This window comes from Polyodon spathula, chromosome 9, assembly GCF_017654505.1.
Source record: "Polyodon spathula isolate WHYD16114869_AA chromosome 9, ASM1765450v1, whole genome shotgun sequence".
Lineage (NCBI taxonomy): Eukaryota > Metazoa > Chordata > Actinopteri > Acipenseriformes > Polyodontidae > Polyodon > Polyodon spathula.
In genome coordinates this window covers 3,503,507-3,526,037 of record NC_054542.1, presented here as the reverse complement: position 1 = coordinate 3,526,037, position 22,531 = coordinate 3,503,507, and the positions used below count along the sequence as shown (strand labels likewise).

The following is a 22,531-nucleotide window of genomic DNA, read 5'->3' as shown; positions in this document are numbered from 1 at the left end:
AGGCTAGCGCTCTCCCTATGTGGTACCTTTTATTTGTAGTTTTTGTACCGTGTTTTATTTTGCCTTTTGTACAGTTTACTGTATGTGTCCCCTGTGCGTTACCATTGCTGGTAGCGGCACATGACTCGTTTATTTACTTTCTTTTGCGTTAATAAATCCGGCGCGCCTGAGCGGCGTTTCAACTCCAACTCTCATGTCTCTCTGTCTTGCCTATCAGCAGTTACCCACACACGTGACACGAGTATTTGACTGTATGAAGTATTAAAAACCTCCCCCGGCCATCCAACAAAGGGATGTTTTGAGCAACTGCACATGCTTCATTTAAACAGCTTGCAGTGGATTTGCTTCTCAATGTGATCATTTCATTTTTTGGGCCTTAAGGAGGCTAGGCTAACTTTAGAAGGAATCAGAATGACTCCAGTAATAATAAGATTGCAACCCCTCTTTTTGATTCGTTGTGACTAAATGAGGCATGGCAGATGTTGGATATGATTGGCATCCAGCTTGCTAGCTTTCCTTAAATAGCTGTACCCCCCTTCAGTCAGGCACAGCAGTTGAGTGCAGCTGGTTAGAAGCAAACAATACATTGGAAGTGAATGCATTAAGTAGCAAAACCAGTGCAACCTGCTGCACAAATAACAGGTTTCATGATGTTTCAATGAAGTACCTGAGTTGGCTCAAAGCCTATACATTACTCTAAAATGTGAGTTTCTTATTAAGGTACAGTAGACTCCCGTTAATCCGTGTTTCGATGACCTGTGCGGTTTAATACCGTACATTATCAAAATGTATTGGTGCAGAAATCATCTGATCTGTGCAGAAGCGGATATTCGGCCACTGTATTAGTGCGGAAGTCAGCATATGCAGAAGCGGATGGTTATAATTTTATTTCATTCAATTAAATGGAGTACAGAATAGTGCAAGCCAACAGACAGTACTGTACTGTAGTTACAGAAACCAGTGACAAGTGAGCAAAAAGGTGATTTAAGACTTAGCCTGCCGTCAGAATATGAAGAGCAGTTACAACAATTAAAGACTCACAGCAAGATCAGTGACTTTTTATACCAGCTCTCTCTGCCTCTGAACAACGCTGATTATGGACAGTATATATTTTGACCATTGTTGGGACATTGTATTTGATTTGTATTATTGCATTTTCAGAGTTTTCGATTAATAGCTCAGGGATTTCCCAAACAGTAAACTCAATACCCCCCAAAATCTTATCTCTGATTGAATATGATTGACAGATCTTAACCATGCTTACTACTATGATTTCACTACACTTTGCTATACGCATACGTACTCTGTAGATGTTCTACCAAGTTCCCTCAAGTATTATAGACAGTAATCATTGAGGAATGGTTATGTATCCCTTTTGAACAATACAAACAGTACATCTGTAAGGACCATCTTGCCCTTAGATGGCTTACACCATATTAACAGTGCTGTGGTATGTGTTTCTGGGTTTTTTGTCAGACCCCTGCATGTGTTTTACATATTACATATGGAACACATGGTGCTCTTCCAGGTGGGTAGTTTCAGGTTCCATTTGATAACTACATCCATTTTGAGAAACCTTGCGGGAGACACCAACAAAGAAAAAATATATAATTCAAAAATCCCCTTTTAGAGAAACGGCTTTGGACTAACAAACTTAGTATTCTCGTTCTTGGTATAACAAGCAATGCTCGAAATGTTTACCTCAATAAATAGCATATTTAATTGTTTAATTTAAGAAGTTTATGGGAATTGGACAGTGCTGAAAAGCAACTTTCGTGACGTGGTTAATGCTAATTAATTTTCTGTAACACATTTAACCTTTTCTCCGATGCAGGATTCAGTTGGTGTGCCTTTTCCTTTTGAAATGTTTTGTTAATTGAGGAGAAAATTAAATCAGGGCACTAATTAAAGAGGTGGGAGAAGAATCACTGGAAGAGCTGCTATTTTGAGATTGTTTTTTAAGTATCTTTACTTTAATTACTGGGACAAAGGGAATTTACAGATCATGACCTTCTTAATTCAATTAGCTATGGTATTATTTAAGGACAACATATAATGTCTGTGGAGGAACTGGAAGAGGAAATAAAGTCTGCACACTGCGCAAAAAATAGAAACACCTTCTATTACACAACCAGGGTAAAGGCCTTAATGAGAAACCAGGATGGCAATGTCCTGATTCTCCTATAAATTGTTCTAGAGATATCTGCCGATTTCCCGGGAATAACTGTTATGGTTGCAGCAAATTGGGTTCTTCACACTGGTCCATAGAATCATGATTTCTGCAATGTTGTGCTTTTATATGTAACCGAATAGATTTCAAGACCAGCAAAGCAGCAACAAAGGACTTAATACCCGTTGCTTTCAAACCCGTCATTTTTTAAAGATGTATTTGGTGTAACTTTGACAACATTGATACTTTCAACAGCTTGAAAGGAAGCTTATCTTCAACAGCTCATGTTCGATTTCCTTTCTATGCAAAAATGTTTAATGTTATTGCATTCACATGGGCTTTTGACTCATGATAGGTGATGGCCGATGCAGAGGATATTCGTGGTATTATAAATAGAAACATTTTTTTTTGTGTTGGAAGACAGGGATAATGGAAGCTCAATTTGGAACCTGGTTGGTTGAGACAATTTGTGAGGCTTCTAATACAACTATTAATGAGCTGTCTTCTGTAGAATATGTGGGGTTGTATCATGAGGCGATCAGACAGATCTTCAGATTGATTAAGCCTTAAGTAGGTACACAAGGAGACTCGATTCCATGACCACAATTTCTCCACTTGCCAAAGTAGCTGTTTTCCTACTTCAGTTCGTCCAGTAATAAATACATTAGCTAAATCTGGACTTTTTGGGGTACATCTAGGAAGAAATACCCGATTTACATGAAATTGGGGGGGGGGGGACATCTGTTAAATATAAAGGTAAGTTGTAACATTTTCGCACCATGGATCTGTAATATTGAATAGAAAAATAATATTTAGCTCACTGAATAGTCATTTTACAATGTGATGGTCACTTTACAGGTAGAATTAAGATAAAGGTTTAGGTTAAAATTGTATTTCTTGCTTCTGATTCGCATACAAACTTCAATAGGTGCTCACAATACTGTAGTATGAGCAGCTGTAATTAAGTTTAGCCTCTAAGCATAACATGTTAGGAGCTAAAAGGGACATTTTTAAATGAATTTTGTAGTTACCGTTTAGTTGTGCAATGTATACATCCATCCAATGATTGCAATTACCAGTAAGTAGATTAAAAGGAGATGGGCTGTCATAGTCCACAGGGTCATACATATTTTTGTCAGTGGGCTGTGTCAAGAATGTGTGCTACTAATAATGTGATAAATACGCTTAAAGTTATGTCAGTATTGAGTGTGGAGATGGTATATATATATTTGTTTCCAATTTAGTATAGGTACTTGGGATGTTAACAACTCATTTGTACTTTCAAGGAACCCCTAGAGGATACAAACAGACACAGTATTACAACTAGTAATCGTGAAAATGATTTAAAAAAATCTGAATGTGTACATCAGCAGAATCAGTCTTAATAATACCAGATGGTTTTCGAAAACATTTTGTTTGTATAAGCTAATGTCCAAGGATTACAAAACACAAACATCTTGCATACTAGTTTTCTTGTACACTTCATGCAGAAACGTGTCTGGAAAGGAGACACGGACAGATGGGGTGGACATAGTCACAGTGTTTCCTGCCACACCCAAAGAGAAAAGTAAATAACAAGATGTTATGCAAGATATAAGCAGGTTATCATAACTTTGTACCATCTGTAGCTGTTTTTACTGCCGATATACTGTATGGGAAAAGCAGATGGAAAACCTCTATGGTAACAGAGACAGGCTTATTTATTTATTTTAATTGTACTATTTTATATAGTAAACAACCATCTATATCGGAAAATGTGTGTGTGTGTGTGTGTGTGTGTGTGTGTGTGTGTGTGTGTGTGTGTGTGTGTGTGTGTGTGTGTGTGTGTATTAGCAATTGAGAGAAGTGGAATAACATATACCCTTCAATCATTTCACAGTGGTTTGGTCTTGTCTATTTCTGTTACCATGAGGGTTAAATAATAAGTACCTGCCTCTGCCATGTTTTAAATGAGAACTGTGGCGATATATCAATGTCTGAAGCACTGCACTGCTGATATCAAATATTCTGCCTGCGACCACATTGTGACCAATTGGTGAAGAAATGAGATTTCAAAGGCAGAAGTTTCTTGGTGTCTAGCTACCCGAAACTGATATACCTTGAAAATGTACGGAAAGAAAGGAAAAGGATTTTATGCAAAACGTTAAACTGCTCACTAGAAGTTTGTCATTTTACGTCTTTTAAGTGTGCAATCTGTATACTGGTTTGGGCAGTGAAATGCACAGATAATCCTGTTTGGAAATGAAAGCCTCAATTATAAAAACACCCAGATTTCTCCATATTAAATGTATTACACATATAAATGTGCAAAAAGCTACCAGATTTTTTTACGGAGCCTGCCCTGTGAATCCTGCAACGGTGTTACTGCAGCATACATGTATATGCTATGGGAATTACTGTAAGCTTAATTTACTAATGGTCTGGTCACCAGTGTTACAATTCAACAGCCTACAATTTGAGGTTTAGGGCTAAATTCAGTCTAGAAATGGTGATTTGCCAGATCTTCATCATGTAAGTTGTTCTGTGTAATTTCCTTAATTTTTGTAATCTTTATCAGGCTGTTTACACTGTCTAAAGGCAATGCATCTATATCTTTCAAACACTCAAGCACTTACACTGTGGAGCCATTATCTTAACTTAGTTTAATTGAAGATTTACCTTCAGGTAAGATTACCCCATCATGTAACTATGAATTACATAAACATGCACATTCCAGCTACTACCTCTAGCTGGTAATAAATGGAAGCTAAACAAACATTTTACAGGAAGCAATTTATATTTTCCAACCTGGATTTATAAGTCTGTCTATCTCTATAAGCTGGATTACAAAGGTAAACGTCTGGAAATGAGATGTGTGGATTGATATGAGCTAGTAATGGAAAATAGACAGATCACTAGAGAACTGAAACCCAGGCTTGCTGATTTTTTTTTCGCCCCCTGAACACCTTGGGGCAATGCAGGAATTAGGACAACACACCCATTGCTATTAATTCCAGCACTAATGGAAACTGTCAGCGTGATGCCTATGTACCATTAGGGATTCTGAAAGAAAAACAACAACCATCTAGCATTCTTCACTGTCATTTGCTGCTCTACCCCGTGTGATACCACATCAAGCTCCTTCAATTTTCTTTTGAATATTAGTCTTAAAAGATATATATCATTGTGTGAGAGTTGATATATATCATTGTGTCAAGAGTTCTTAATATGTTAGTTTCCCTTACAATCCAGTTTATTTAATGCACCCCATACCTCAGCTGTGCAGCTATTCTTTTTTTTTCCCCACATTTTTCTCCCTAAATACAAATGTCTGATTACAGTATGTTACCTTAAACTCCCTACAACTGCTCAGGAGAACTCAAGATCAATGGGCGTCCTCTAATCCCACCTCCCAGCCAATTGCATCCAGGAGCTCGGCGGCAGATGTCGGCAAGCAACCGCCCCCTGGAGCCCACACCTGGAGGTTTTTGCTTGAGTTCCCCAGGTTCCTGGCTAGTAAGGGAAGCTGTAATTCAGTGAGGTAACTCAGTCACAGACAATTTTGCCTTCCTAACATATGGGAGCACCAGAGCGAATGCAATGGTCCCTGTGGAATCTCCACCGAAGACTGGCAACTTTACACTGCCAGGATGAGAACTTGCACTCCTCTGACTGTATGTCTCACCCTGCACACCACGCAGTCATGCCTTCCTCCCTAGAGATGCAGCTATCATTTCTTAAATTCTTATTATTCTTATTATTATTATAGAAGATACTCTTGCATAACAGATGTCTCACCCAGAATTGCTCACTCAAAGCATAATGTGGACAATTTTTATTATATGCATAAGTCATAATTGATTGTCTGCGTCTTTGGAACCACTCTCAGTATTTTCTCCTACATACTGGGCATGTGGCCCATGGTGATCTGCTTTTTCAAGGTGTCTTGGAAACTTGTTGTATGATTTTAATGGAGATACATTTGCTGCTCTACCAGCTGTGGTTGTGTTGGTCATAATAATGTTTTTAATACAACTGACGCATGTAATCTGTTATTTATATTCCTGGCAGGGTATATGCAAAGTATTGTGGCAGCATAAATCTTATTGTCTCATGCTAAACAACAACCAAAATAGCATATTTCATATATTTTGCATCTTTAAAATAGAGAACATAAAGAATATTCTGTAGCATTCCCCCCTCTTCCATCTATTCATGCATCCACTGAAAGAACAGGTTCCCTTGGGGTAGTGCCATTGTAGGCACATCTAAATAGCCTTTCTTTCAGAATAAGGTAAGCAGCTATTTTACCCATCTGCATTTTTAAAGACTTTGTTATTTTGTTAGTGAAAATATATTAAAAAGAAACTCCTTATTAATGATCCAATTTACAAATAGGAATTACAGAAAGATCTCATTTCCAATATAAAACTGTTTAAATATTTCTAAAAATAATCACGGGAAGCATACAAAATGCATACGGTACACAAATACTGTGTATGTGTGCATGGAAAATAAGCACTATAGAGCTGTGGGGAAACACTAGAACTCCAGTGGGTTTTTTTAATGGCTTGATTTAAGTTCTTTTAGTTTTGATTCAGTATATTTTTCTTTTCAGTTATGCTTTTGGCTTTTCATTGGAATGTGTAATATTTTTTTTCAGTTTGGTCAGGCTGCAGCTCGTAATATTCTTGAAGATCCTGCTATCAAACCCATTCATTCCCACCTGCTGTATGGTTTGACTTGCACTGCTGAAGCACTTTCTAACTTCTATATTATACATTAGCTATAGTCCTTTTTTAAAAAAATGTGACAAAAAATAACTTTTTTTTACATAAAATGTAGTGCATTATCACATGTTATTATTACCTGGCTGAAAAAGGAACCGTTGCATTTTCTGAAAGATATAATCAGATTTTACAGCTGTAATATATCTTTTTCAACATAAACAACAATAAAAAAATACATACTGTACAGTATCACAGTTGTTGGAATTTTTTAAGTAAATGTACATTATCTGGTATTAGACTGTGTTGATGCTTCAGATTGTTCACAGATTTGTATGACACGATATCCATGGTTTCAGTAGAATTCAGTAGAAGTTATTGTCAACACATTGCAAACATATTGTCAACACATTACCTTTGTGTTTGTGCTGCAAACTTAGTACAACTGTCTGACACTTTATTAAAAAATAACTGCATTATATTACAGCTTTTAATGGAATTTGAAGGTATCCATTAGGTGGTATTAGACTATACATATGATAAATGTGTCCAGAGGGTTGTTTAAGTATTTAAGTGATTATTCTGTTGTACAGTCACAAGCTGAGGAATGTATGTGTTTGTACGTATTTCCCAGTATATGACCTGTAGCCCTCAAATCTCTTAATAAAGAATGAGTGTGAGTTCGTATTGGAGTTACTCGTTCAGTGCTTCGTGGAAGGTGATCATCTGAATCCAGTTTGTAGTTTCTGGGGCTCTTCTTGGAAACACTTGACTAAATAATGTTCCATTTGTAGCCAGTATACCTTCAGTGAATTTGACAACTTAAAATGGATTTCCATAACAGCTAGCGCACCTCCGTATTTTTCTGCTGAGAGCTAGCATGGAGTTGGGTAGACAGTGTAATGTTATTGAATGGAGCTTGGAATATGTCAATGTTAATCCTGAAGTAGACTGGTTGAGGTATAACCAGTGCAGCAATAGCTATAATCCTGCTATAAACTGATACAGATGCGGTAAACATTTATGTGTGTTTTAAATGAAGTGCTCAAGAATGATAACACACATTGTTTAATCTTTGGCTAATTCTTCTTAAACTGAGCATGGAACAGAGAAGTAGGGTGGGTTATGATGTGCTGCTGTATTTTTTGACTGGGGGTGTTTATGTGTAAATCCCAGATAATTCATTCACTCCCTCTGCAGTTTGTGAGCAGTGATACAAGGTGCTGCGTGTACAATACAGGGCACATGTCTAAAGTATATGTGTCTGAATCCCTGTTGTCTCAGCCACTCAGGTGGAAGAAAATGCTCAGTTTTCTTATAGTAGTGATCTGAGATTTATTGAACACCCGGAAACATGATTATGTCATCTAAAGACACTCTACTGTAGGCAAGTCTATTTTTGCACATATTCTCTAGCATCATCCAAACTGTGACAACCATTGAGCAGAGTGTTGCTATTGAGTGCTGAAAGGCACTTGATAATATTTTTATGACCTAGAGAGGCATGTTAATTTATGGAAGCTCAGGCTACTGAAACTGTGAACATGGTCTCGCGACAAGTTTGCTAATTTTTGTGGTTATTTTTCAGGAATTGGAAACAAGACCCTTATAATTAATTATACAGCAGATTGAGTCACTTCAGACAAGTATGAGCAACAACACACAAAAAATACCTCCTAGCTCTGATAAAGTGCAGTGTATCACTAGCACTAACAAATACATTGAGCTGCAGTGCATGTATTTGTGTGCAAAAGATTTTGATCACAGAATACATCAAACATTCAGCCATTCTGTACCTCTAGCAGTGCCGGTCCTGTGAGCCTGTGGCATCAGTGATACATTGAGGTGCAGTAATTAAAATAAATATGACTTGGGAAGAAGCAATTAAATACCATTCAATTAAACTGCAGAACTTACTCTCATGCTTTCCTGGCATTATAACATATGGTAAAAGCTGTATCAGTTTTTTTTAATAGTGTTTGCTTACCTTAGTGTTTCAATTTTTACCAATAGACTTTTTTTTTTAAAATACATGCATTAACTAACATATATTTACCTTTACATTAACAAAAATGATTATTTCATTGCATATTTACATTAGGGATTTTCATTAATTTCATCAAAGGTCCTTGCTTTGAATGGAACTGCTGTACACTTCATTTGTGACATTCCCTTTCATGTTCTTGAAGAAATCCTCATGTTTTTTCTTGCATGTTGAATTTGCTTGCCTTTTATTATTTGTCTGATTTGGATAGCTGTGTGCATATCGTCACTGTTTCTCCACAAAACCACTTCATATTTTGTGCAAAAGGCTACTTTCTCTGCTCGTTCAAGACCTTGTACGTGGTTAAGCAGTTGGAGAGTGTCTTTCACAGTGGTTTGCTTGGTAATATCACAGAAACAGGGTGAGACTTCAGACTTCTGTTGCATAGATCTTTCTGTCCAGCTTTATTTAATTTGAACTTGTGTCAGTTTATGAGCTGTAAGCATCTAAAATGTTAGCAAATGTTCATAACCTATTTGCATACTTTAAACACGTACTGTTGTCTTTAAAAAATACCTAAACAAATATCATCCCTTTTCCTAACCCAGGTCCTGAGGATGTTCATCCCTCTGCACTTTATTTTAAAGGTCTCTTCCTATTGACTAACCCTTTACAAATAATCATAAACATATAACATTCTAATAACATGTTATAGCAAATAATGATTTCAAACGGTATTGTCATTCAGTGTTATTGTTTCATAATTAATAACATGTTTTTTAATTTTAATATACCACTTGTACAGCATAAAGTGTTACCATGATTAATCTTCAGGAAAAAACGTCCTTTTCTGAATTTCCTACATATTTTCTTCGGCGCACATTGTGCGTGTGGGTGTGAACATTCAGCAGCCCTGCCTGGCACTATCAGCAACCAGGCAGAGTGAAAAAGCAATTAGAAAGGCAAACAGTATGCTTGGCTACATCAGTCAAAAGAATAGAGCGCAAATCAGGGGAGGTGATGGCGAGGTTCTATAATGCACTGTTGTGACCGTGGCAACAATATTGACTTAAAATTGGACATTGCAGCTTTGGAGTGAGTCCAGCAAAGAGCAGCTAGGTTAACCCCAGTGTTAAAGGGTATGAGTTATGAAGACAGTATATTTTTCGTCTAGAACAAAAATAGTTAATAGGTTAATAGTTAACCCTAGCCAGTATTTTAAGCACAGAGACTGAGGCCAGAGGACACAGTTGATAATAATATCATCTTTATTTCATAGTGGACCACCATCACAAAGCTCTTAGAAAGGGGAGAGTTAAAGGCAGTTTTTTACATAGAGAGTGGTGAGTGCATGAAATGGGTCACCAAGCACGCTTCTGTGTTGCTGCAGAATCATTGAGATCCTTAAGGTTCCATTAAAGCATTGAACAATAGCCTCTCCATAACTTTACATTCTTACATCATTGAATTGTATTGGATGTTATGTGACCGTTACCTCATAATGGGGTCTATTTGAATGATCTTAACAGCAACACATCTTACTACTGACACCTTAACCCAGAAACGTACTCTATTTCAAAACTCCTTTCACTGTATTTCATTGTCTTTAGTGATGCTAACAAGAAAGAGTGAAGGGGGTTCTCGACTTTCATAGCCAGGTATTTAAACAAATGAAGAAATAAATAAACAAATAGGAATCGTTGCTTCTTTCTGGTCATGCAGGTTTCCATTTTTATCTTGTAATTACAATCTTGTCAGATGATGGATGTAATCCAGTACAACAATGTAATGAGAGCAACCGTGATTTTACAGCGTTGTTACTGAAACTGAATATGCACAGCAAACTAAAGTTATGCTGTCACTTATGCCCATCAGAAATGTATATTTGTCTTACTGTACTATAGTCCTTCCATAATATACTATCTATATTTTATTGGTATTTACATGGAGAATGCTTAAAACGATTTGAATATAGTGATGTAGCTGTGTTTTTTACATGACTCAACAGGGAATATTAGCTTTTTATAGTGGGATGGTTTATCCACTACAGTATGCTGTCTAGTAGCTATAGGTAACAATGCTGCTGTGCGTTGCTCACTTGGATTCTTCCTATGCACAGTGCTCCCCCTTTATAACGCTGTAGTTGGGAGCCATAGGTAAGGTATTTAGGTTTTGGGTTTTTTTTTTTACAGTTTCACACATTTCTGTGAAACATACCAATTGTCATGTGATAATCCCCGTTTGAAAGAATAGTTTAAATATACATATTTTTTCACCACTTAAATAAATACAGGAAACCTTTACCTTATTGATTCCCTACCTGTTACACCCCATATAAAACCTGGCAGCCTGTTTAGTTTGCTTACAGTAAATCATTGAACCATCAGAGATAAGTGCGTTGGTTATTGAATTAATGCCCAATTTATGGCATAACAATATTTCATGAGCATCACCTCCCTCAATTATTTTCAGAGCAATTATATCAAAATCAGCTATTTTATTAAACCATTTTGTAATTCTTATTTCACTGTAGCTTTTTGGTCCCTGGTACAGTAGTTGCTGTGACCGTTTATTTACACCCTACTCTGCGCAGGGTGTTATGGGTAAATGGGAAATCCTGTATAGGTGAACCCTAGTGTACAGAAGCCTGTGCAACACTGCACCTCACTTCCTCACAGTCAGCCTTGAGGAGCCATTTCAGGATTTGGAGTAGTTAGTAAGCTTAGGAATAAAATGAGCTAAGAATAGAGAACAGGTGCTGCAGTAGGATATTGAACAGGTAAGTAGCCTTTTCTCCAGCAGTCAGTTTTGGAAATATGTTGGCCCACTAGTGTGGTTTTCTATCCTGTCTGGGTGGTATCTGAGTAGATCTAAACTGAACCAACTTGAATGCTTTGAGCTCTTTGCTTTGTTTTAATTAGGAATAAGCCCCCCAGATTTTTTGGCACAGGCTTTTATAGCCTTTCATTTGCAGTGTCGCTCCCAGGGGCTTCACACACTAAACCTGTGACATATGAGCTGTCCGTGGGGTGCGTTGGACTGCCAAAGCCACCAAGGTTTACGACTCATCTCTGGTTTAGTTTTGTGGGAACACACTTTTTTGAAATGCGTAAATACCGATGGAACCTTTAGTCGCAAATTAAGTGACCAAAAACCAATATGAATCTTTATTTTTTTAACAATAAAACATAAGATGCAACAGAATTAACAAGTGATACAACACCAAAGCACACGGCTTTATATAATTAATCAAATACAAAATAAAATTAAAAAATAACTCTTTACTGATTTTTTTTGTTTTTGTTCTGTATTTAAAAAAAAAAAAAAAAAAAAACATAACCTCTCACTTTAATTTTGTAACTGTGAAATACTGACAATGCATTTAAAATATGCAGTTGTTATGTGTTTATGTTTGTAAATATATTGTTGTTTCCACCCTTTTGATCAAAATAGAATGGTTTGTTTTACCGAAATATAAAAAAATGAGCCACACTGCGGAATCCGAACAAGTACTAATCAATGTGGCATTTGCTTGGGAATTACCATTTGTTTTATAGGACAATAACAATAATCTGGGGTCAGTCTGATTATCATGTACATTATTTTATTGATTCTGAAACAGATTCTGTAAAACAAATGCACTGAGCTCTAATTTTATGAGAAAACGTCAAGCAGTAATGCAAGGCAAAAAGAAAGGCATATGGCTGAGCTGAATCAATTTATTTTTGTGTATCTGTGAAATAAAGACAATGTCAGCGATCTAACTGGAATGCCTTGTGTGAAGAATGTTATTGCTGTGATGAGCTGTTTGTATGGCTGCTTTGTACTTTATTGCATTAGGCTGCTTAAATCCAACCCACAGTTATGACAGTGAGAGTATACGTTTCAGGATTCAAAGTCCTTGTTAGATTGGAGCACATCTACTCTAGGGTAATGGGCCACTCCACTCTGATTTGGTGAGGCAATCCCTGAGGTTTACTCTGTAATGAGTTAATGTAATTTATTGGCATCCCATATTTGTGTTTAAACTTTTATTCACGACAAGGTAAATGGAAATTCACATAAAGTAGGTGTTGTTTTAAGAAAATGGAGAAAAAAAAAACAGAACTGTTGTTAAATCACATTGACACCCATCAGTTAACTTTATGAATCCATATTTTCAACTGAAATGCAGATTTAAAGTACTTTAATGTTTTTCACATTAATTTTTGACGCACCGATATTGACCCTTATCGGACTTATAATTCCAATATGTATTTATCTTTTGTATTTAGCAATCACCTTACCAAGTTCATCAGCTTGCAAAAAAGTAGTTCTTAATGATTTATGTATTTATTTAAGTGAACAAAGGCATGATTAACTGTAGTTTTTCGAAAACATGCCCAACTTGTGGTGGCACATGAAGGCCATGAATGTGATTTCACATATAGAATACGATCGTATTGATTATAAGTTTCTGGTGGTATGCTAGGACCCTGGGGATCGAGGTAGCAGCATTTTCAGTAATAAATAATAACAATACTACACAAAGACTGAAGAAACTGTCTTTGCTTCTATGTTTTGTTTTCCTGTTCATTTCGCAATGTGTAAATAGCTTTGCCTAAAGATCGATGCAGCTTTCTATTTTTTACAATTCAGTCTTTGGTAGATTGTTGTGTGTGTGTGTGTGTGTGTGTGTGTGTGTGTGTGTGTGTGTGTGTGTGTGTGTGTGTGTGTGTGTGTGTGTGTGTGTGTGTGTGTGTGTGTGTGTGTGTGCGTGTGTGTGTGTGTGTGTGTGTGTGTGTAACAATGTGTTTTAAAACAGTGAAAAAGGTTGTATTTAATTTCAGACAAAAAATGAAGCTCATGGGCACTGAAGTAAGCTGATTCCTGAGCTGATACTGAAAAACACTCACACCCTCCAACTGGCTTCTGTATCCCTTTCCAAATGGCTGCTAGGTTCTTGTGACATGACCCTGCTGCCTGCCTGTCTGCACAGAGAGATCCAGTCTGAACAGTCTCGTCAAAACAAATTGATACATTGAAACAAACCGCGTTTTTGCTATGTTGTTTTCACGTTACTGGTTTTGTGAATAAGTGATATTTTTGTGGGCATTGATAATCTTGGTTGGAGTAATCCATAGAAGAAGGTGGTGGGGACACAAACTTGTGTATAACAGGTTTCAAATATGTATTCTACACAACATTTCAATTAAGAGGGTAGGCATTGTATGATATCATCAGTCATGTGACACTCATGGGCTCCTTGATTGGTGAAATGGGCAAATAAATGGGCAAGCTGAAGGCAAGAGTCAAAGTCAAGACAAGGTTAATAATTTAGCAGGATTGCCAGCTGCTAAAGTGCTTATACAGTATAAAAACAATGCCTAATACAATACAGTGAAAAATGCATAATACATGAAATAATAGCAACAACACAGCAGCTAATAGCAGATATCAGGCTTAAAGAGCATGGAAAGCAAGAGAGAACAAGTGGGTCTTGAGAGTTGATTTAAAGCGAGCGACGGTGGGAGCATCACGCACCAAAGCTGGGCGAGAGTTCCAAAGAGTCGGAGCCTGAAGCTATACGAGCGTTCTCTTGCTTGGTGCACTTTTGCTTGTGGATAACAAGTAGGCCAGAGTCGGAGGACCTCAGCTTGCAAGCACAGACATAGCGGGTCAGCAGGTTGAGGAGGTACTTGGGACCTGTGTGATGAAGGGCATTGTAAGTGAGCTAGAGAGTTTTGAAAGTAAAGGACAGGTTGCTGTCAAGAAGTACCCCAAGGCTTTATACTTTGGGGGAAGGCAGCAGCAGACAGTTTCCGAGGTTCAGAGCAGCTATGTTGTAATTCTTAAGTTGAATTTTATAACCTACTAGAAAGAGTTCAGATTTGCTAGTGTTCAGCTGAAGAGAATTGGCAGACATCCAGGCTTGAATGCAAGCCGAGAGCCGAACCACGGCAGAAGGGCTTCCAGGGTCAAGTTTTAAGTAGAGCTGGGTGTCATCAGCATAAGAGTGAAACATGAGGCTGTGTTAGTGGATGAGGTGACCCAAGGGAAGCATGTAGATATTGAAGAGAAGGGGCCCAAGAACAGATCCTTGGGGAACATCACAAGTGACTGAGTTTGCGAGACCACTACATCCAGCATAGACAACAGACTTAATAGGTAAGACATCCAGGAGAGACAGGTTCCAGAGATCCTAGCATATTTCTGAAGGTGGTCAAGAAGAATGCCATGACCTATGGTGTCAAAAGCAGTTGTTAGGTCAAGGAGGACAAGCACAGAGGGAGCACCAGCATCAGCATTAAGCATGAGATCATTCACAATCTGGAGCAGAGCATTTTCAGTACTGTGATGTGTCCGGAAGCCAGAAACTGTAGGGATTCAATTGTTTCATCAGCCCACTGGCTACACAGCCTGTTCAAGAGTTTTGGAGAGAAAAGGGAGATTGGAGATGGTATGGAAATTAGATAAGTCAGGTGGGTCGAGGGAGTGTTTTTTGAGTATCAATGGTAACTGGGGCAAGCTTAAGGGCAATTATGTTTTATCTGACTTGTAAATCGCTGAAAGGTGCTATAAAATAAATTGAAATTGAAATAAATGAAAATGTATTTGGCGGGATCAAATGAGTACGTTATTGGAGTGGGAGTTTCTTAATGTTAACGCTCCAGGAGCTAGAAAGAACAATAGGAGGAAATATGATATGACATTGGGATATAATGTATATTTGCTTTGTTCTATGCTTTACATGTCAAATTCTTTTTTTTTTTTTTTAAATCGCAAGTTAATAGCCTTCGTCATTGATTCTTGTTTTTTTTTGTGGATTCTTTCCTGCCTTGAGAGCGAGCACATTTCTCCATTTCTGCAGTATCATCATCATCTTGTATTCAGCTGCATTCCTTGTTATTCTAACCAGGCTTAATCACTGCTTGGACTGCTTATCCCATTAATACCTTAGAGTGTTGTATGAAGGAATGTACAGACAGTAACCAACCAGATTCGACCCCAGAGTATTAAAAGAGCAAATTGGTATTGATGTGAAACATCAGAGTTAACTAATGTATTCTTCTTGTTTTGTATAATTTTCTATTTCAGCAATCACATCCTGGTGACTTGTTAAAACCCAGAAGTTTAAAGTACCCTTGTTGCTTCAAAACAGCTCTCAGAATCATGGCTAGCCGCAGCTTAGCCAATATTCTGTTTTGAAAGGTTACCAGGATATAAATAAAGTTTTTATATATATATATATATATATATATATATATATATATATATATATATATATATATATATATATATATATATATATATACAAAATACATTAGTTAAGACAGCTTTGATATATCGCATCTATATCAAGTTTCTCTTCAAACAAATGGGAAACCCATTTGTCATTTTTCACATTCCCCCTCATCCATTTCTGTAGCATTGGCAACTTTACTCCAAATCATTTTCTCTATAAAACATGTATACCATTGTGGAAGGGGTGTGGGTAATTCACTGACAAGGAGACAGACAGGTGTATTTGGGAAACACCACACAGGTGCCCAGTTTTATTTTAGGCCGGCTCTTTTTCTTTCCTTGTATTTTTTTTTTCTCTCCGGTAGAGGGCACTGTTGACCGTGGGCTGCCTATCAACGATGATAGACAGCACCACGGAAATACCACAGCTGGTACACGACCTGCAAATGCACTCGCAGGTGCTCAAAGAAATAATAATGAAAACAGAAGGCAAAAAGAACAAGGGAAAATAAAACAGTAATAAAACTACAAATAAAAGGTGCTGCACTCGGCAGCGTTATCCCGGTCGCCGCTACCCGCACGACCCGGATCACCGTCCTACTCTCTCGGCTATCTCGCCTGCTCTTTCACAATACACCGGGGTCTGCCCAAGGGTTCCCCGCTCTCTCTCTCTGTCTCGCTGATTCCCGGTCCTGAATCAAAGTGTCCGCACCCTTAGCGCGTCTAAGTGGGCAGACCTGAGGAAACAACAGAGCGTTACTTTATAGGACCGACAATCACCCAAGACCCGCCTCTCGGCCATTCAGAGAGGGGGAAAGTCCACACTCACACTTTCCCACCTCCCCGTGTCACTGCCATGACTCACAGGCGGTTGTTGGGCGACTGCCGCCCTCTTCCTGCAGCCCGTGAACACGCCAGCAGAGTCAGCACAGATCTCTCCCTGTTACAACCATTCTATCATTTTGTTTTTGTCTGGTAATGTTTTCAATGCTTCTGGCTGAAAGGTATTATATGTATCAGTTAGATGCTTTTCTACTGTCTTTCTGGAAAGACTGAATGATAAGACTTATGGTCATCAAAGAATATCCAGAAGACCTTGAAGCTGAGAACATTCAATGGATGTGTTAATGATCTCACCAAGCAGTCATGTACTGTTTATTATCAAATTCTTGTTAATGACAGGAAGAAACATGACAAAAGTGTATTTAGACTGTTGTTTCTAATGCATTGTATATAAGGTATCTAGGAATGCTTATTAATTGCGGTTTTTATTGAATTGATATTGTATTCTAGACCTTTTGTCATAAAAAAATAATAACAATAACACAATTCTCTTCTTCTTTCCCCCAGTTTGTTCTCAATACTCCAGAGGAGTTTTTGCAATATTTGGACTGTATGACAAGCGATCAGTGCACACCCTGACCTCATTCTGCAGTGCGCTGCACATCTCGTTGATCACGCCCAGTTTCCCCACTGAGGGCGAGAGCCAGTTCGTGCTTCAGCTGCGGCCGTCCCTCAGAGGCGCTCTTCTCAGCCTCCTTGACCACCACGAATGGAACCGCTTCGTCTTTCTCTATGACACCGACCGGGGTAAGCAAGCACGCCTTTTCACTTGTGTTATCTAAGAGAGCAATAAAGACACAGGCTTCAATAGTATACATGTTAATATATGTGTTGAATGTGTTTGAATTGATTTAACTTGAATTTAATATAAATTGAGTTCGGTGACAGAATACAAGATTGTATATACTGTATAATTTCTGTACAACAGAATCTTCTATATACTGTAATGCAATATATATTTAAATAGCCCCTATACTGGAGACCACCTGAAGGCTCTGTACAATTTTGACTGAAAAACCTTACTGAACCAGATACATTTCTGATAGTCCAAAGAATATTCCATTAAAAAGGAGCACGGTAACAACAAAACAAAAGCTTTCCAATGCAAGTGCAGTCTTTCCTATGATTTAAATAAATGTATGATTAATGTAGGACAGGGTCCTTTCACCTGGGGCTGATACTGCTTTCTAGTTTCAGCACACTAATGACTATCTTTTATTATTGCACTGTGTCATACATGGTATTACCAGTTATGATAATCAGCATTTTCAATAACATTATGAAACAGTCTGATTGAATTTCTTACCTCAGGGTTCTAACAAACACAAGTGCTGAAGCACAAGTTATCTCATGATAACATATGTTAACTTTCTTGTTATAAATTGTTTTAAAAACTATAAAGTTATAAAGTATGGCTATGGCAGTGCCATAAACTTCCATTTTATTCATGCTATTGTCGAAATACATTTAATGGTAGGAATTACCAACTACATACAAATATGTAAATCAGAAAACTCAGTTTATCCATCCCAAATCAGGTTACTCCTAGAAGGATCCAGTAAATTCTACTAGCTAATGCTCGAATTAAGTGAAATGAACCCAAGTTTTAATCAAATTTAATTTACTGATTGTTGTACAGTATTTTTTTTTTTATTGTATAACACTTAGAATTAACAATTGTACATCTACAAATACTGTACATATGAATGTATAACAACACAATCCTGCACACAGGTTGTTTTACTCCCAATAATCAGAAAGGAAAAACATACTCAATAAATTATTGGAAAAGCTTATACTTGAGTCCTGGGTAACATTTTATTTTGCAGCGTTGTTAGTTTAACTAAACATTTGACTCTATAGTAATCACCTGGTTGCAGTTCATAATTCTAAGATAGAAAAAGGAAATCTTTTTTTTTTTTTTACATACACCATCTAATGTACTAGTTCTCTGGAAATTAGTATTCCAGTTATAAAGATGCATTCATTTAAAATAGCTATTCATTTGTTCATGTCCCAGCAGAATTAGCTGCACTTAAGACTTTTATCTGAGTCAAGAGTTTTGTTGTCTCAATATATTTTTTTATTCATTGCTTTATTGTTAGAGTGATCTTCAGTGATTTTGAGGCCAGTTGAAATATTCTTTATTTGTATTGAACTAATGAGAAACCATTCTCCTGAGTAACATGTAAATTCTTCCAGGCATGTATAGAAACACAGTTAGCTCAGAAGGTGAAACACTAATTTAGGGCATAAGCATAACTAATAGGCACGAAAGCTGTAATGCATAATGTTATCTTCATGCCAGTAGAATTCCACCGTCGCTGAGAACCGTTGAAGTATTTTTTAAACAAACATGCTGTGTATTTTTATAAATGTATGTTAATGAAAATGCCTTCTAAAGTTTTAGTTTATTATCAGTAAAAAAAAAGGGGGGGTTTAAGCAACTTCACGTTTGCATTTCTTTGATGATGTAAACACTGGCGCTTCATTTGCTGAACGTATTCAACTGCATTTGTCTTTCACAATGTTTACTTTAAGGAGACATTATATGTTGCACCCCTATTGCCCAGTTGGGCTGTTCATTATGAAAAATGTGGACATCAACACCAGTGAATAAATCACTGATTCTTACACTTGCTGGGAGCTACTTGTGCAAATGAGTGGGGTTCTTTTTGCAGTGGTCGATACATTCAGGTGTGTTGTAACATTAGATAGGTCAGGTAGAATCTAGATGGTTCTAGAATATTAATGGACTTTGGTTTTAATGCCTCATTCAGAGTGCCCAGTGTTGTACTACAGTGATTTGGTGACATACTGCAAAATACAAACTGTTTAGTTTTTAAAGTGAGTTAAATAATGACTGAATAATACACAGGCCAGATTTCTTACTTTGCCGTGCAGCATTTATTTTGGTTTACAAATACTTTAGACACAGATATGCTAGTGTTTTTTGATGTCCAGTATACTCACCATTTTACAAGAATGCACAAGCTGAAAACTGTTCAAGTGAAGTATTTTAGAATGTAAGGGGTAAGTGGCAGGGCTTTTTGAACTTGTATATTACCAGCACCATGATAACTGACATATCAGTGATTGGCTGAGTTTAATGTCGTTCCATCTTACTGTGATATTGCTGTAGGCCAACACTAATATATTGGTTAGTGTTAAACAACAACATGATTTCAAACACGAGTCCAGTGGAGGAAGAATGAAAGGGTTCAGTTGTTAAACAACTCATGTGTGGAGGCACAATAGAAGAAAATGGTACTCAAGCTTGGATGATGGATGATTGTATTTAAGAGGTTAGGTGTTCCCTGTATTAGGAATTTAGATTTTATGAGAATCTACTCGTACAGACATGGAATTCAGCTGCTGCTATGAAAAGGCCCTGTGTGAGACGGCAGTGCCACCTATTGGCCATCTTTATATTACAAGTAAAAAGTACAATGCAATTGGCTTCTCTGATTGTGTTAGTTTATTGGTTAATTAGTTACTTTTTCAATATGCACTTGAAGGGAAAGAAACTTTTTTTTTCAAAATAATTATTTAACTTGCCATAAGTATGGTAAATGTATCCATATATTTTTTCAAAACAAAAGTAATAACAGTATATATATATATATATATAATATATATATATATATATATATATATATATATATATAGGAGTAAATTGTTAGCTTTAAAACAATTATTTCCAGATGTCTACTTTATGTGTTCCTGCCAGTGTTAGAATATACAACTACCTAAAGGATCCCACATGTGTCTTAGAAATATCTTGCATTCCTATGTGAGGTAAAATCAAGTTATTAAAGTCAATACAATGGCAATAGGACATTCAACTTACAAAATACACAACGAGTAATCTCATGCAGTAACTCTCAAAAGTATTCACCACCACCCCCCCCCCCCCTTGGACTTTTCCACATTTCATTGTGTTACAACATGGAATCAAATGGATTTAATTAGGAGTTTTTGCCACTGATCAACACAAAAAAAGTCCATAATGTCCAAGTGAAAAATATAATTTACAAATTATTCTAAATTAATTACAAATACAAAACAGAAAATAATTGGTTGCATAAACATTCACCCCCTTTGCTAGGTAAACCTAAATAAGCTCTGATGTAGCCAATTGACTTTTGAAGTCACATAATTAGTTGAATGGAGTCCACCTGTGTGCAATTAAGGTGTTTCAGGTTAAACATACCTGTCTCTGGGAGGTCCCACAGTTGGTTAGTACATTTACTAACAAAAACTACATCATGAAGACGAAGGAACATTCAAAGCAAATCCGGAGTAAGGTTCTTCAAAAGCACCAATCAGGGGTAGGATATAAGAACATTTCCAAGACATTGAATATCCCCCGGAGCACAGTAAAGTCCATTATTAAGAAATGGAGAGAATATGGTACAACTGTGAATCTGTCTAGAACAGGCTGCCTCAAAAACTGAGTATCCGGGCGAGAAGGGCATTAGTCAGGGAGGCCACCAAGAGGCCAATGGCAACTCTAAAGGAATTAGTCTTCCACGGCTGAGCTGGGAGACACTGTGCACATGGCAACAATAGCCCTAATGCTGCACATCATCCTAAGAGCACCACCCCTACTGTGAAGCATGGTGGTGGCAGCATCATGGTATGGGGATGCTTCTCTGCGTCAGGGCCTGGAAAGCTCGTGAAGACAGAGGGCAAAATGAATGCAGCAAAGTACAGAGAAATCCTGGAGGAAAACCTGCTGATGTCTGCAAGAGACCTGGGACTTGGGAAAAGATTCATCTTCCAGCAGGACAATGACCCCAAACATACAGCTAAAGCCACACTGGAGTGGCCCCATCAAAGCCCGGACCTCAATCCAATTGAGAATATGTGGAAAGAGTTGAAAATTGCTGTTCACCAAAGGTCCCCATCCAACTTGACGGAGCTTGAGCAATTTTGCAAAGAAGAATGGGCAAAAAGTGCAGTGTCCAGATGTGCAAAGCTGGTAGAGACTTAGCCAAATAGACTCATGGCTGTAATTGCTGCCAAAGGTGCCTCTACCAAATAATGACTCATGGGGATGAATACTTAAGCAATCAATTATTTTCTGTTTTGTATTTGTAATTAACTTAGAACAATTTGTAGATTTTATTTGTCACTTTGACATTATGGACTTTTTTTTGTTGATCAGTGGCAAAAACTCCTAATTAAATCCATTTTGATTCCATGTTGTAACGCAATAAAATGTGGAAAAGTCCAAGGGGGTGAATACTTTTGAGAGCCACTGTAAAGCTAGAGGAGAAGGTGATGACGCTCATCCTTTCAGAGACAGTGTTTGAATCACAAAGTGAACTTGAGAAGGGCCCAGACCTGAATGACAAGTTTTCAGGTCCGGATTGAGGTGTGCTTACAGAGTCTATCAGCACCATACCTGGCTGTAGTCAACCATGGCTTCTCACCTCCCATGAGTTCTAGCATTCACTAATAAAGCTGTTTTAGAAGAAGAGGCGGTGTATTGTGAAGTTGATTGATACTGTGCAGTTGATTGGTAAAGGGAGTGGGCAGTGGATAGGCAGCATACCTGTAGAGTCCAACAGCCTTTTCTTTTTCTGTTTCTACAGCGCA

The 22,531-nt window shown here is 37.5% G+C and overlaps 1 protein-coding gene across 9 annotated transcripts in view; it reads left to right on the top strand.

The window, feature by feature from the left end:
• The window catches only part of LOC121320341 (glutamate receptor 4), a 91,202-nt gene that overhangs the window by 18,409 nt on the left and 50,262 nt on the right, over positions 1-22,531 (top strand). For all 9 annotated transcript variants that reach the window (XM_041258566.1, XM_041258564.1, XM_041258563.1 and 6 more), the window contains exon 3: positions 17,435-17,674. In XM_041258566.1, the coding sequence (XP_041114500.1) occupies positions 17,435-17,674 (240 nt within the window). The remainder of the gene's footprint in view (positions 1-17,434; positions 17,675-22,531) is intronic.